This window comes from Bubalus bubalis, chromosome 16, assembly GCF_019923935.1.
Source record: "Bubalus bubalis isolate 160015118507 breed Murrah chromosome 16, NDDB_SH_1, whole genome shotgun sequence".
Taxonomy (NCBI): domain Eukaryota; kingdom Metazoa; phylum Chordata; class Mammalia; order Artiodactyla; family Bovidae; genus Bubalus; species Bubalus bubalis.
Window position 1 is genome coordinate 33,257,333 of NC_059172.1, and position 13,534 is coordinate 33,270,866.

General features: G+C 40.7%; 1 protein-coding gene across 4 annotated transcripts in view; it reads right to left on the reverse strand.

The window, feature by feature from the left end:
- The window catches only part of RNF121 (ring finger protein 121), a 79,712-nt gene that overhangs the window by 34,606 nt on the left and 31,572 nt on the right, over window positions 1–13,534 (reverse strand). For 3 of the 4 annotated variants that reach the window (XM_006064731.4, XM_006064732.4, XM_025266468.3), the window contains 2 exons: window positions 11,518–11,555; window positions 7,731–7,872 (listed from right to left, as the gene is read on the reverse strand). In XM_006064731.4, coding sequence (XP_006064793.1) covers window positions 7,731–7,872; window positions 11,518–11,555 — 180 coding nt within the window. The remainder of the gene's footprint in view (window positions 1–7,730; window positions 7,873–11,517; window positions 11,556–13,534) is intronic. The other variant, XM_006064733.4, reaches the window with a different exon arrangement.

Sequence of the window (13,534 nt, forward strand, 5' to 3'; positions counted from 1 at the left end):
TCTAGTGAAAAGAATACTCACATGTCTCTCATTTTAAACCACAAGCTAGAAATGATTAAGCTCAGTGAGAGCTTAATCTCACTGGCATGTTGAAAGCTGAGACAGGTTAGGCTTCTTGGTGCCAGTTAACCCACGTTGTGAATGCAAAGAAAAGTTCTTGAAGGAAATTAAAAGTGCTACTCCAGTGAACACATGAATGATAAGAAAGCAAAACAGCCATATTACCACTGACATAAAGAAAGTTTCATGGTTGGATACAAGATCAAGCCAGCCACAACTTTCCCTTAAGCCAAAGCCTATAATCCAGATCAACTTTCTGAAGGCTGAGAGAGGTGAGGAAGTTGCAGAAGAAAAGTTTAAAGTTACCAGTGGCTGGTTCATAAGGTTTAAGGAAAGAAGCCATCTCCACAACATAAAAGTGCAGGGTGAAGCAGCAAATGCTGAAGGAGAAGCGGCAGCAAGTTATCCAGAAGATCTAACTAAGATGATGAATGAAAGTAGCTACACTAAATGACAGATTTTCAAACAGATGCCATCTTTGACTTTCACAGAGAGGAGGAGAAAATGCCTGGCTTCAAAGCTTCAAAGGATAGACTGACTGACTCTCTTCTTTAGAGGATAACGCATCTGGTGACTTTACGTTGAAGCCAATGTTCATTTATCATTTCAAAAATCCTAGGGCCCAAAGAATTATGCTAAATCTCCTCTGCCTGAGATCTGTAAATGGAACAACAAAGCCTCAATGACAGCCTGTCAGTTTACAACATGGTTTACTGGATATTTTCATACCGTTCATGGGGTAGATCATGGCATCTGGTCCCATCAGTTCATGGCAAATAGACAGGGAAACAATGGAAACAGTGAGAGACTTTATTTTGGAGCTCCAAAATCACTGCAGATGGTGACTGCAGCCATGAAATTAAAAGATGCTGGCTCCTTGGAAGAAAAGCTATGACCAACCTAGACAGCATATTAAAAAGCAGAGACATTGCTTTGCCAACAAAGGTCTGTCTAGTCAAAGCTATGGTTTTTCCAGTAGCTATGTATGGATGTGAGAGATGGACTCTAAAGAAAGTTGAGTGCTTAAGAATTGATGCTTTTGAACTGTGGTGTTGGAGAAGACTCTTCAGAGGGTCCCTTAGACTGCAAGGATATCCAACAAGTCCATCCTAAAGGAGATCAGTCCTGAGTGTTCATTGGAAGGACTGATGTTGAAGCTGAAACTCCAATATTTTGGCTACCTGATGCGAAGAGCTGACTCATTTGAAAAGACCCTGATGTGGGGAAAGATCGAAGGCAGGAGGAAAAGGGGATGACAGAGAATGAGATGGCTGGATGGCATCACCGACTCAGTCTGGGTAAACTCTAGGAGCTGGTGATGGACAGTGAAGCTTGGCATGCTACGGTCCATGGGGTTGCAAAGAGTAGGAAACAACTGAGCGACTGAACTGAACCGAGCCCTCAGACTGGGAAAAAATACTTGTGAATTAGATATCTAATGATGGCGTAGTATCCAGACTATATAAAGAACTTCTGTAACTCAACAAGAACAAAAAGACAAAAACCGAGGAGTTCCCTGGTGCTCCAGTGGTTAGAACTTGGCTTTCACTGCCATGGCCTCAGTTAGTCAGGGAACTAACATCCTGTAAGCCACATGGTGCAGTCAAAAAAAAAAAGGACAAAAATCCAATTAAAAAATGGGCAAAGAACTTGAAGAGATGTTTCTCCAAGAAAGATATACAGCCAGTCAATAAAAACATCAAAAGGTGCTCAACACCATTCAGTTCAGTTCAGTTGCTCAGTCGTGTCCGATTCTTTGAGACCCCATGAATCGCAGCACGCCAGGCCTCCCCGTCCATCACCAACTCCCGGAGTTCACTCAAACTCACATCCATTGAGTCAGTGATGCCATCCAGCCATCTCATCCTCTGTCGTCCCCTTCTCCTCCTGCCCCCAATCCCTCCCAGCATCAGAGTCTTTTCCAATGAGTCAACTCTTCGCATGAGGTGGCCAAAGTATTGGCGTTTCAGCTTTAGCATCAGTCCTTCCAAAGAACACCCAGGGCTGATCTCCTTTAGAATGGACTGGTTGGATCTCCTTGCAATCCAAGGGACTCTCAAGATACTTCTCCAGCACCACAGTTCAAAAGCATCAATTCTTCAGCACTCAGTTTTCTTCACAGTTCAACTCTCACATCCATATATAACTACTGGAAAACCATAGCCTTGACTAGACGGACCTTTGTTGGCAAAGTAATGTCTCTGCTTTTCAATATGCTATCTAGGTTGGTCATAACTTTTCTTCCAAGGAGTAAGCGTCTTTTAATTTCATGGCTGCAATCACCATCTACAGTGATTTTTGGAGCCCCCCAAAAATAAACACCATTAGGGAAATACAAATCAAAGCACAATGAAATCCCACTTTTATGCAAAATAATGTGGCTATAATACAAAAAACAAAAAAGAAATTGGAAAATAAGTATTGGTGAGAACGTGGAAAAACTGGAACCCAATATAATGTGAGTTAGAATGTAAAATGGCATAGCTGCTGTAGAAAACCATTTGGCAGTTCCTCAAAAAGTTAAATATAAAGTTACATATGACTCAGCAATTCCACTCTAGGATATATCCAAGAACTGAAAATAGGTGTTCAAATAAAAACTTACAGTGAATGTTCAGAGCCACACTGTTCAAAACAGCCCAAAGGTGTAAACAACTCAAGTGTCCACCAACTAATGAATGGATAAACAAAATGCAGTATATCCACAGAATAGAATATTATATGGAGGAGCCTGGTGGGCTGCAGTCCATGGGGTTACTAAGAGTCAGACACAACTGAGCGACTTCACCTTCACTTTTCACTTTCATGCATTGGAGAAGGAAATGGCAACCCGTTCCAGTGTTCTTGCCTGGAGAATCCCAAGGACGGGGGAGCCTGGTGGGCTGCTGTCTCTGGGGTCGCACAGAGTCGGACACGACTGAAGCGACTTAGCAGCAGCAGAAGGAACAAAGTACTGGTAGATACTGCAGTGTGAGTGAACTTTGCAAACACTGTTAAGTGAAAGAAGTCAGGCACAAAACGCCACATATTGTACGATTCTATTTATATCTAGAATAGGCAAATATATAGAAAGCAGCTTAGTGGTTGCCAGGGTGTGCTGGGAGGGGGGAAATGGGAAGTGATTGCTTAATGGGTATGGAGCTTCTTTTCGGGTTAACAAAAATGTTCTAGAACTAAATAGTGACAGTGGCTGCACAACAATGTGGATGTGCTAAAGGACACTGAATTATACACTTTAAAACAGGTAAAATAGCGAATTCTGTTATGTGAAATTGTCTTTAACAAAAATAAAATTATATTCCATTTCCACATAAAATAGTACCTGAAGATATTATGTCTTGAGCTTTTTTTCTCTTAAGAATAGGAGCAAAAAAGTCCCTAACATTAGCTTTGGAGTTTACAAAATACTTTGCCATGTGATCTTATATAATCTCCACAACACATGAGATAGACATTATGACCTCAATTTAGAGACAAGAAGAACTGAGTCTCAGAGAAGTACAAAGTCAGATAGCCAGGAAGCAGAAGCGTTGACTAATCAAGTCAGACAGTCTGACTTAGAGTATTTACTGTTGCATGGCAAACAGCTCCAACTTCTGATAAGCTTGAAAAAGGACAGGAGATGCCATTGTGTACATACATCTTGGAATTTTTCTTCTTCCAAAGTTAGTATTTTAAAGCAGCAAAAATATTCACTGTATCCAAGTTAATCAAAGTTTTAACAAAACCAATATAGATAATTACTGAATAAGAGAAGCATAAAGCAGGACATACAGATTTCCTCTTCCAATTTTCTAAAGATATGAGTTTAAGTTTCTTAGTACAAGATATGCTATAATGCTAGCGTGTCCTCTCACCAACACAGTTCAGCATAATGTTTACAGGGCATGGCACTAAGTAATGAGATGACTGTGCATTTCCTTATACAACTGGCCTCATTAATTTACAATCACATTCCTATTAAGGATTAACTACTGAATGGCACATTAGTGGTTTTCTAACACTCTGATGAGTCCTATATATGTTCTTGAGAAAGCAGAGGGGTCAGGGTTACCAGCCCAAGCACAGCATCCTCTCATTTTCTACATCAGGTTTTTTCTTAAGATACTGTTTTAAGTAAGGATGTCATTGCTTTAAAAAAAAAAATACATACGCAAAGACACTCCAGTATATATATGCATCTTCAATTTTTCAGAGATTTTCAAAAATCTCTGCAGATAAGCTAACATTATATAATCATTTCTAAATACAAGCACAGAAATGCAAAGTGGGTTCACTCGACATTTGACTTAAGATTTTTCTTAGTTTCTAGGTTCAATTAAACTACCCTGATAATCCCTATTTTATAGAATAGGTATTGTAAGCACACAAGGAGAAACAAGTGACTTATTTCACATGGTAGGGTGAAGCCCAACAGGGTCTAGACATCAAGCTCCACCCAGATGGCTCAGTCTGTTGGATGGTGCCTAGTTCAAAAAGCCTTGGTGTCACGCGGTCATTCCATGCACTATGACCTGAAGATACAGATGTCTCTACTTGAGGTACATGACAATACTTGAGGTGGCTATGTGCCAGTAATGTCTGGAACATGTGCCAGCTCAAAGGCAAAATTAGTCTCTCTTCCTCCTATGCTTTAGATTATCCTTTGGTTCCCCTGATAGAAAATCCTTTCCAGAAGCACAGTCAAAATTGTGAAACATGAAACAGAAGATCTGGATTCAAATCACGTCTCCATCGATTAGTTTCTCCTTCATGCCTGAACTCTCTGGGCCTCAGTTTGTTCACAGTATTTACCTCAAGGGCTATTAGGAGGGTTAAATGAGATAGTTTAGCAGTTCCCATCCTGTGGGCTACAGACCCCTGGGCATCTCTGGCCATATTATAAGAGGTCTGAAAAAGCACATACTAGAGAAAAAGAATTATTTAGGGTTTAAGACTAAAAGCTCTGGAGTAAAACTGTCTGGGTTCAAATAATGGTTTTACCACTGGAGCAGGTTACTTAGCCATTCTGTCTCAGTTCCTCATCTGTAATTGGAGGCAACAGTATTCATTGGATTATTCTGAGGATTAAATGGGGTATATATGTTAAATGCTTAGAACAGTGGCTGGCATAGTAAGAATTCAATAAATGTTAGCTATTACTGACATTTACTGAATTAGTAATTGCTATTACCTGAAAGAGATGGGAATACCAGACCACCTGATCTGCCTCTTAAGAAATCTGTACGCAGGTCAGGAAGCAACAGTTAGAACAGACATGGAACAACAGACTGGTTCCAAATAGGGAAAGAAGTACGTCAAGGCTGTATATCATCACCCTGCTTATTTAACTTAGATGCAGAGTACATCATGAGAAATGCTGGGCTGGAGGAAGCACAAGCTGGAATCAAGATTGCCAGGAGAAATATCAATAACCTTAGTTATGCAGATGATACCACCCTTAACAGCAGAAAGTGAAGAACTTAAGAGCCTCTTGATGAAAGTGAAAGAGGAGAGTGAAAAAGTTGGCTTAAAGCTCAACATTCAGAAAACAAAGATCATGGTATCTGGCCCCATCTCTTCATGGCAAATAGTTGGAGAAACAGTGGAATGGGAGAAGGGGACGACAGAAGATGAGATGGCTGAATGACATCACCGACTCAATGGACATGCGTTTGAGTAAACTCTGGGAGTTGGTGAAGGACAGGGAGGCCTGGCGTGCTGCAGTCCATGGGGTTGCAAAGAGTTGGACACAACTGAGTAACTGAACTGAACTGATTACTACTGTATGTGTTTACATATTCTTTCAAAGTATAATTATCATCATGTGGATGCTTGCCAAGTTTGTTAAAGAACGGTTGTTATACTTGAAAAGGTTACATACTTCTATGATAATAGTTATAAAAGAATTCAGTATACTACCTGCCATGTCCTCATCCAGAGTAGTTGCATTTGTGATTTCAATGTTTTTTAATTTACTGAGGTTTACTCTGTGGCCTAACATATGGTCTATCCTGGAGAATGGGCTATGTGCACTTAGGAAGAACATGTATCCTGCTGTTGTTGGGTACAGTGTGCTGTGTATGTCTATTAGGTCTAATTGGTTTATAATGTTGTTCAAGTCCTCTGTTATCTGTTAGTCTTCTATCTGGTTATTCTATCCATTATGGGAAATGGGGTAATGAGCTCTACAACTATTACTATAGAATCATCTGTTTCTCCCTTCAATTCTGTTAATTCTTGCTTCACTGATCTGGGGACTCCTTTGTTAGGCTACATATATGTTTATAATTGTTGTATCTTCTGGCTGCAGTGAACCTTTTATCAATATGTAATCACAGCAAATAGATGGGGAAAAAGTGGAAGGAGCAACAGATTTTATTTTCTTGGGCTCCAAGATCACTGTGGATGGTGACTACAGCCATGAAATTAAAAGATGCTTGCTCCTTGGAAAGAAAGCTATGACAAACCTAGACAGTGTGTTAAAAAGCAGAGACATCGCTTTGCCAACAAAGGTCTGTATAGTCAAAGCTATAGTTTTTCCAGTAGTCATGCATGGACATGAGAGTTGGACCATAAAGACAACTGAGTGCCAAAGAATTGATGTCTTTGAATTGTGGTTCTGGAGAAGACTCTTGAGAGTCCCTTGTACAGCAAGGAGATCAAACCAGTCAATCCTAAAGGAAATTAACCCTTAATACTTATTGGAAGGACTGATGCTGAAACTGAAGCTCCAATACTTTGGCCACCTGATGCAAAGAGCTGACTCACTGGAAAAGACCCTGATGCTGGGAAAGACTGAAGGCAAAAGAAGGGGGTGGCAGAGGATAAAATTGTTAGATAGCATCACCAACTCAATGGACATGAATCTGAGCAAACTCCAGGAGAAAGTGAAGGACAGGGAAGCCTGGTACATGCTGCAGTCCACAGAATCGCAGAGTTGAATATGATTTAGTGACTGAACAACAACGTCCTTCTTTATCTCATGTACCTTTTTTGATTTAAAAGTCTATTGTCTGATATTCAAGAGCCACCAGCTCTTTCTCAGTTATCATTTGCATGAAATATCTTTTTCCATCCTTTTACTTTTATCTCGTTTCTTTGTATCTAGAGTATCTTGCAGACAGTATATGGATGGATAATGTGTTTTCTTAAATCAATCTGACAATCAGCCTTTTTAAAGGAGAATTTAATTCACTTACATTTAAAGTAATTACTAATAAGCAAGGATTTATTTCTGCCATTTAGCTATATGTTTTGTATGTTTTTGTTCCTCATTTCCTCTATTAGTACTTTATAGGTCTCTCTAACTCTGACCCTGCCTTCTCATCACCTGCTACATTGCCTCCCCACTGTCATTGCCTTTTTAAAATATTAATCTAAAGATTCACTGGAGGCCTGCTCTTTCTAATCTATTTGAATAGCTCCTGACGAACAGTTCCTTCATGAATTTATCCCACAATATTAAAAGGACCTACCTTTTCTGGCCATGAAAGTAGGTTCAGGTGCTAGCCCAGTTTTCACCATCTGAATCACTTGTCCTTTAAAGGCACATTCACCACACACTATTCACAGTTTATTATTATTATTGATTCCTTGCCTATATGAGGCCTGGGTTAGGCTGGACTCTAGAATACTTAAGAAGAGTCTCTTGATGACTGGCAAGCAAAGAAATGAGCAAAGTGGCTTACATTGTAGGAGCGGGGATGTCTCTGTTTCCACTGCACCAGGAGCAGCTGGGCCACCACCAAGGTAGCAATAAGGATGAGGACCATTTCAGCATGCATGGCTTCGTGGCCTCGATGCTTGGCATGCATGCGTGCGTGCTCGATCCTGAAAGCCAAACAGATGCAGTGAGCTAGGTCAGGGATGGTGTGGTGATAAAGGGTCAGTGCTTTCCAGGGATACCCACTGGTCTATAGCTCAGAATACACTGTTTTAAAAAATAATAAACATTTTTATTTTTGGCTGCACATGGGCTTTGTTGCTGCATGTGGGCTTTCCTTAGTTGCGGTGAGTGGGGGCTACTCTCCAGTTGCAGTGTGCAGGCTTCAGCAGCTGTGGCACACAGGCTTAGTTATTCCGAGGTATGTGGAATCTTCTCAGACCAGGGATCAAACCTGTGTCTCCTGCATTGGCAGGCAGATTCTTAACCACTGGACCATGAAGGATGTCCAGAACATACTCTTAAACTACACAAATTAGGGGCTAGAAAGACACACGCCTTAGAAGACAGGAATTCTGAGATAGAACAGGGGTTCTAGGGGCTCCAGTCACCAAGGTTAGGTATGGGGTTAAAGGTTGGTGGCCTGCTCCCTTCCCCCAATGGTAGAAACAGTGGATTCCTTTCCATTTTGGTCCTATTTCAACCTGTCACTGGAAGGAGAAAAGTAACCCAGAGAGAAGGTCACAGCCATAAAAGCTCATACTCTTATTCAATGATATTTATGACACCAATAAAGGAATAATATTGCAAATGTGTGCTAATTTCAGTTTTAAAGTCTTGCTTTATTTGTCCTACCCTCTCTGTCAGGATCAGAGATCCTTAAGACTAAAGCCTGAAAAATGTGAACTGCTTCAGCTTTATACTACTCCAACAGTGACTTCACTATCAGTATCCAGAGGTAAATAGTCTCTTCAAAGGCTCAGGAGAGAAATCTAGAAACTCTTATTTAATCCAAGGCTGGCATTCTCTTATCTTAAGGACTGGCAGAAAGTGATTCCCTTGGCCAATACAGGCAAAGAGCTTCCTCTGAGAACAGCAAAGTCAATCCTACCATTATGTGTCAGAGTCAGCTAAGGGAGAGGAATTAAGGAATTAGAAAACTGAATACAAATATAACCTATGGTCAGAAGTTTTGGTGCAAGTTCTCCGTGGTGGTGACGGTGGGGGTTTAGTCGCTCTGTTGTGTCCAGCTCTTTGCAATCCCATGGACTGTAGCCTGCCAGGCTTCTCTGTCCATAGGATTCTCCTGGCAAGGACACTGGAGTGGGTTGCCATCTCTATCTCCAGCAGGGACAAAGGGAAAGGACAACATAAATGGTATGTATCTTCATGGAATCCCCAAGGGCAATGAGAGACTAAACGAGAAGAACCAGTGGGATGCATTATAGACAGATAAACCATAAAGAAATATAGCAAAAAGTTAGTTGTAGATTCTAGGTGGTAGGTACAAGGGTGTTCAGTGTACAATTCTTTCAACTTTTCTGTATCTGAGATTTTTCATAATATAATAAAATGTTAAGTTGGAAAATTTAGTAGGCAGCCAAATGTCAGCCAGCCAGGCAGCCACAGTACTTAAGGGTTCATCTTACATAAATTTTTATCCTAGGTGGGAGAATCTGACAAAATATATTAATACGGGGAGGAGTCAGAAACAGGTTCAGAAACACCTATGTGGTCTTAGCCAAGAAAATGTACATCTCTTCACCACAATTTCTTCATCTATCAAAAGGAGTCCATACCTTTTCTGCCTCCCTCATAGGATTGTTTATTTGTTGCCCAAACTAAAAGGGCAATGGATATTTAAAAACCTAAGGACTGTGGGGAGTTATAAAGACAATAAAAGATAAATTTCCTGTTCTCAGACAGTATATAACTGATCGTGTACAAGAAATCAAAGAAAGGATTGAAAAAAAATAGAAGTCATCTAGCTCAAGTTTGCAATCCTGTGTTTGAATACCTCCATTGGCTGAGAATATATGCCTCTTAAAGTAACCTATTTAGAACCAGAAGTGTCTGACACATTTTTAGTACTCATATGTGCCTATGAAGGAATACAATTCTAATGCTTTAAGAAGCAGGAAGCTCAGTATCTCAATATACCATGATTCTTTTTTTTTTTTTTTTAGTATTTATTTACCTGCCCCAGATCTTAGTTGTGGCATGTGGGAACTAGTTCCCTGATCAGGGACTGAACCCGGGTCCCCTACATTGGGAGCATAGAGCCTTAGTCAATGGACTACCAGGGATGTCCCAATAAACCACGATTATTTTAATGATGTTTCTGATAATGAGATAAAATCTATCTTACTACAGCATCAATCCTTCAGACCTAATCCTATGCTCTGGAACATATCCACTCTCTCTTTCACAATGCTGCCCCTTCAAATATTTATCATAATACTTAAAAACAAAACAAAACTAGGCTTCCCCGGTGGCTCAGTGGTAAAGAATTTACCTGCCAATGCAGGAGACACAGTTTCAATCTCTGATCCGGGAAGATCCCGGATGCCACGAAGCAACTAAGCCTGTCCACCACAACTACTAAGCCTGCACTCTAGAGTCCTGGAGCGGCAACTACTGAAGTCCATGGCCGAGAGCCATGCTTCCAACAAGGGAAGCCACTGCAATGAGAAGCCCACCCACCACAACTAGAGAGTAGCCCCTGCTTGCTGCAACAAAGACCCAGCACAACCAAAAATAAATATAATTTTTTTTTAATTCCTTAAAAAAAAAAATCCTGTTCCTACCACCATTTTCCTGGACCCTTTTAGGCTAACAGTTCTAGATCTTTTAAACATGATGCATATAACATAATGTGAAGACCATTAATTCTGAATGCCTTCTAGATGTATTTAGCTAAAGATCTTTTAATATGCAGTATTTACAATACAGTCAGTGTGGACTCAGCAAAACAGAACACAGTAGTACTGTTACTTCCCTTAAGGCAGATAGCATACTTTCAATGAACACCTTCCAAAATGTGGAATATTTTGGTAGCTCAGGTATACAACTGGTGCATATTACACTTAAAGTCACCTAAAATCTTGTCATATGAGTCACTATCTTTGCCATTCTATATTTTTATCATCAATAGTTTTCCTCTAAATGAAGTGCTTTTTTCTCACTATTAAAACTTCACTGGGTTGATTTCAGCTCATTGGTCAGCTACCTTGTGAAGTTGAAACTCATTTACTGAGGAGAAATAATGATAAGATATTTGTTGACTCACTCTGGTTACAAAGCAAGTTAGCAGCAGATGTGAGATCAGAAAATACACCTCCCATTTTCTCAAACAGAGCTCTCTGCCCTGGTTCCCAGATAATGCTGATGATAACCATCCTCAAAACAGGTAACACTTACTGGAAGCTTACCACATGCCAGGCACTGTTCTAAGAATTTCACAATTATTAATCTTCAACTCTATTATGGGTACTGTAGTTTTCCTCATTTTACAAATGGGAAAAACCAAGGTAGTATGAAGTAAACTTGCCCAAGATCACATCATTAGGAAATCGCAGAAGTAGTATTCAAACCCAGATGGATGGTTTGGTACAATTATCTATTTACTCCCAAGGATTGAGTGAGCTACCCAGGAGTGACTCAAATACTGGGAAAGATCTCAAATGACCTGTCCTCCTCGTCACAGGTCACTGTCTCCCATAGACAAGGAAGCAAAGAGGGTAGGTGTACAACTCTATCAGTAGGATTAATCTATGGTTCCCACCATGAGGGGCCCATTCTGTCACACTTACTTCCATTGCTCCTCTGGAGAGAGTTCTGACATATCCACCTGTAGAAAGACACCACCATAAACATCCATTACTGTCTTAGAACTGTTCCTGCCCAACATACAGGGATCACACATCTGCTAAAGCTAAAAGTATGAATCAGGATTTGTGGGATATGAAGCTAGATAAAATATTCTGCCACATAATACCATTTGACTCTAATTGGCCTCATTAGACTAAGCATCAGTCCCTGCTCTGCTATCAGCTAGTGGTATGACCTTCCAACCACAAAGCTCCAGTTCTATTTATTAGTCTTATCCTTTTATAGCAGGATTTCTTAAACCTGGACACTAGTGATAATCTGGGACTGGTTAATTCTCTGGGTTGTTTGGGAAGGGGGGATTCTGTAGATTGTATAATGTATAAGCAGCATCCCTGGCCTCTACCCACTAGATGCGAGTAACATCTTCACGGATACAACAACCAAAAAAGTCTACAGATATTATCAAATGTCCCTTGGGGGATGAAAAATTGCCCCCAGGTGAAAAACCACTGCTCTAGAATTAGAGCAGTGGTGGGACTGCATCACTGACTCAACGGATATGAGTTTGAGCAAGCTCCAGGAGATGGTGAAGGACAGGGAAGCCTGGCATGCTGCAGCCCATGGGGTCAGAGAGAGTCAGACACGACGGAGTAAATGAACAACAACAGAATAATACTAAATTCTTTGAGTTCAGAGCTTGAGTGTAGCCATATGGAAGAATACCCAAACCTCAGGACATAAGTCACTCAATACATTCTTACACTGAACTGAGCTGAAAATGCTTTTTGATGTAGAGAAGAAAAGCCCTCATAAACACTCAAAGGAACCAATCAACAAATATTCCTTTAGTACTTATGAAGTTCAAGACCCAGTTTCCCAGTGTTCCTCTAATAACTTCATAAAAGTACCTTAAGTGGAATGTTTGAAGTAAAATGGGCAGAACACCACTCTACTACTAAGTAAGTTGGTACATATTTACCATGCATCTTTTATGTGTGTGCACTGGGAATTCACCATTGCTTAGGGAGGGGTTTCTGGTTTCTACATATCCCATCTAGGGAAGGAAGGAAAGGGAGAAAAAGAAAGAGGGGAGGGATAGAAGGGAAAGGAGAGGAAGGGAAGAGAGAGAGGAGGGGAGAAACAATATCCCAAGGCTTTCCCCAGCCAACCAAGGTATTGAAATCAACCACCCCTTTATCCTACTTTACACTGTATCACGGAATTTATTCAAGTGACTGACTCAGTCCTTCATCTTCCTGGAAGGACAGAGGTCCCCTCCAAGAGAGGACAAGTAGATGCAGGAAATGGAAAGGCCCAGCTGGGTGGTACCTGAGCAGACAATTCAGAACCACAGTCTTACATTATCTTAGATATGCTTTCCAAGTGATTTAACTGCTGCTTAAATCCAGGGCCAGGGCCAGGGTGATATAAGCAAGGCATCGAGGACCCAAAATTTACAGAGGCACACACTTTCAGGTACTGACCCCTCACTTGCATGACCTTAACGGTGACTGCCTCCTTCAAGTCTGTGCCCTGCACTTTGTATGCTTCACCCTAGTCCAAGTCCGGCTTATGTTTATCTTGCTCCCATCCTAGAGCATCTCACAGAGCTAAGGAGAATACACTGCTTTTGTGTCTTTCAAGAATAGCAGAGCTGAGCATATATTAAACACTCAATGAGTACTTATGGAACTGAACAGAATTCCTTCCAACAGGGTAATAGGTAAGTATGCTGACAAACCAGCATCCTACCTGGAGATGCTTAAATGAGGATGTAAACAAACTCTTGAAAAATACCTAATGAGCATCTGGGAAATAAGTATTCATTTTCTGGAGGCACCCAGAAAATCATGCTTAAAAAAACTGCATGTCAAAACAAAACACAACACAACTACATGTTCAAAAAAGCAAGACAAGTCTGTTGAATGGAAAACAAGGAAGATCCAGAGAACTGGGCCAGGCATGGGGACACCTCTCTGTGAGATAGTGCTCAAGCGT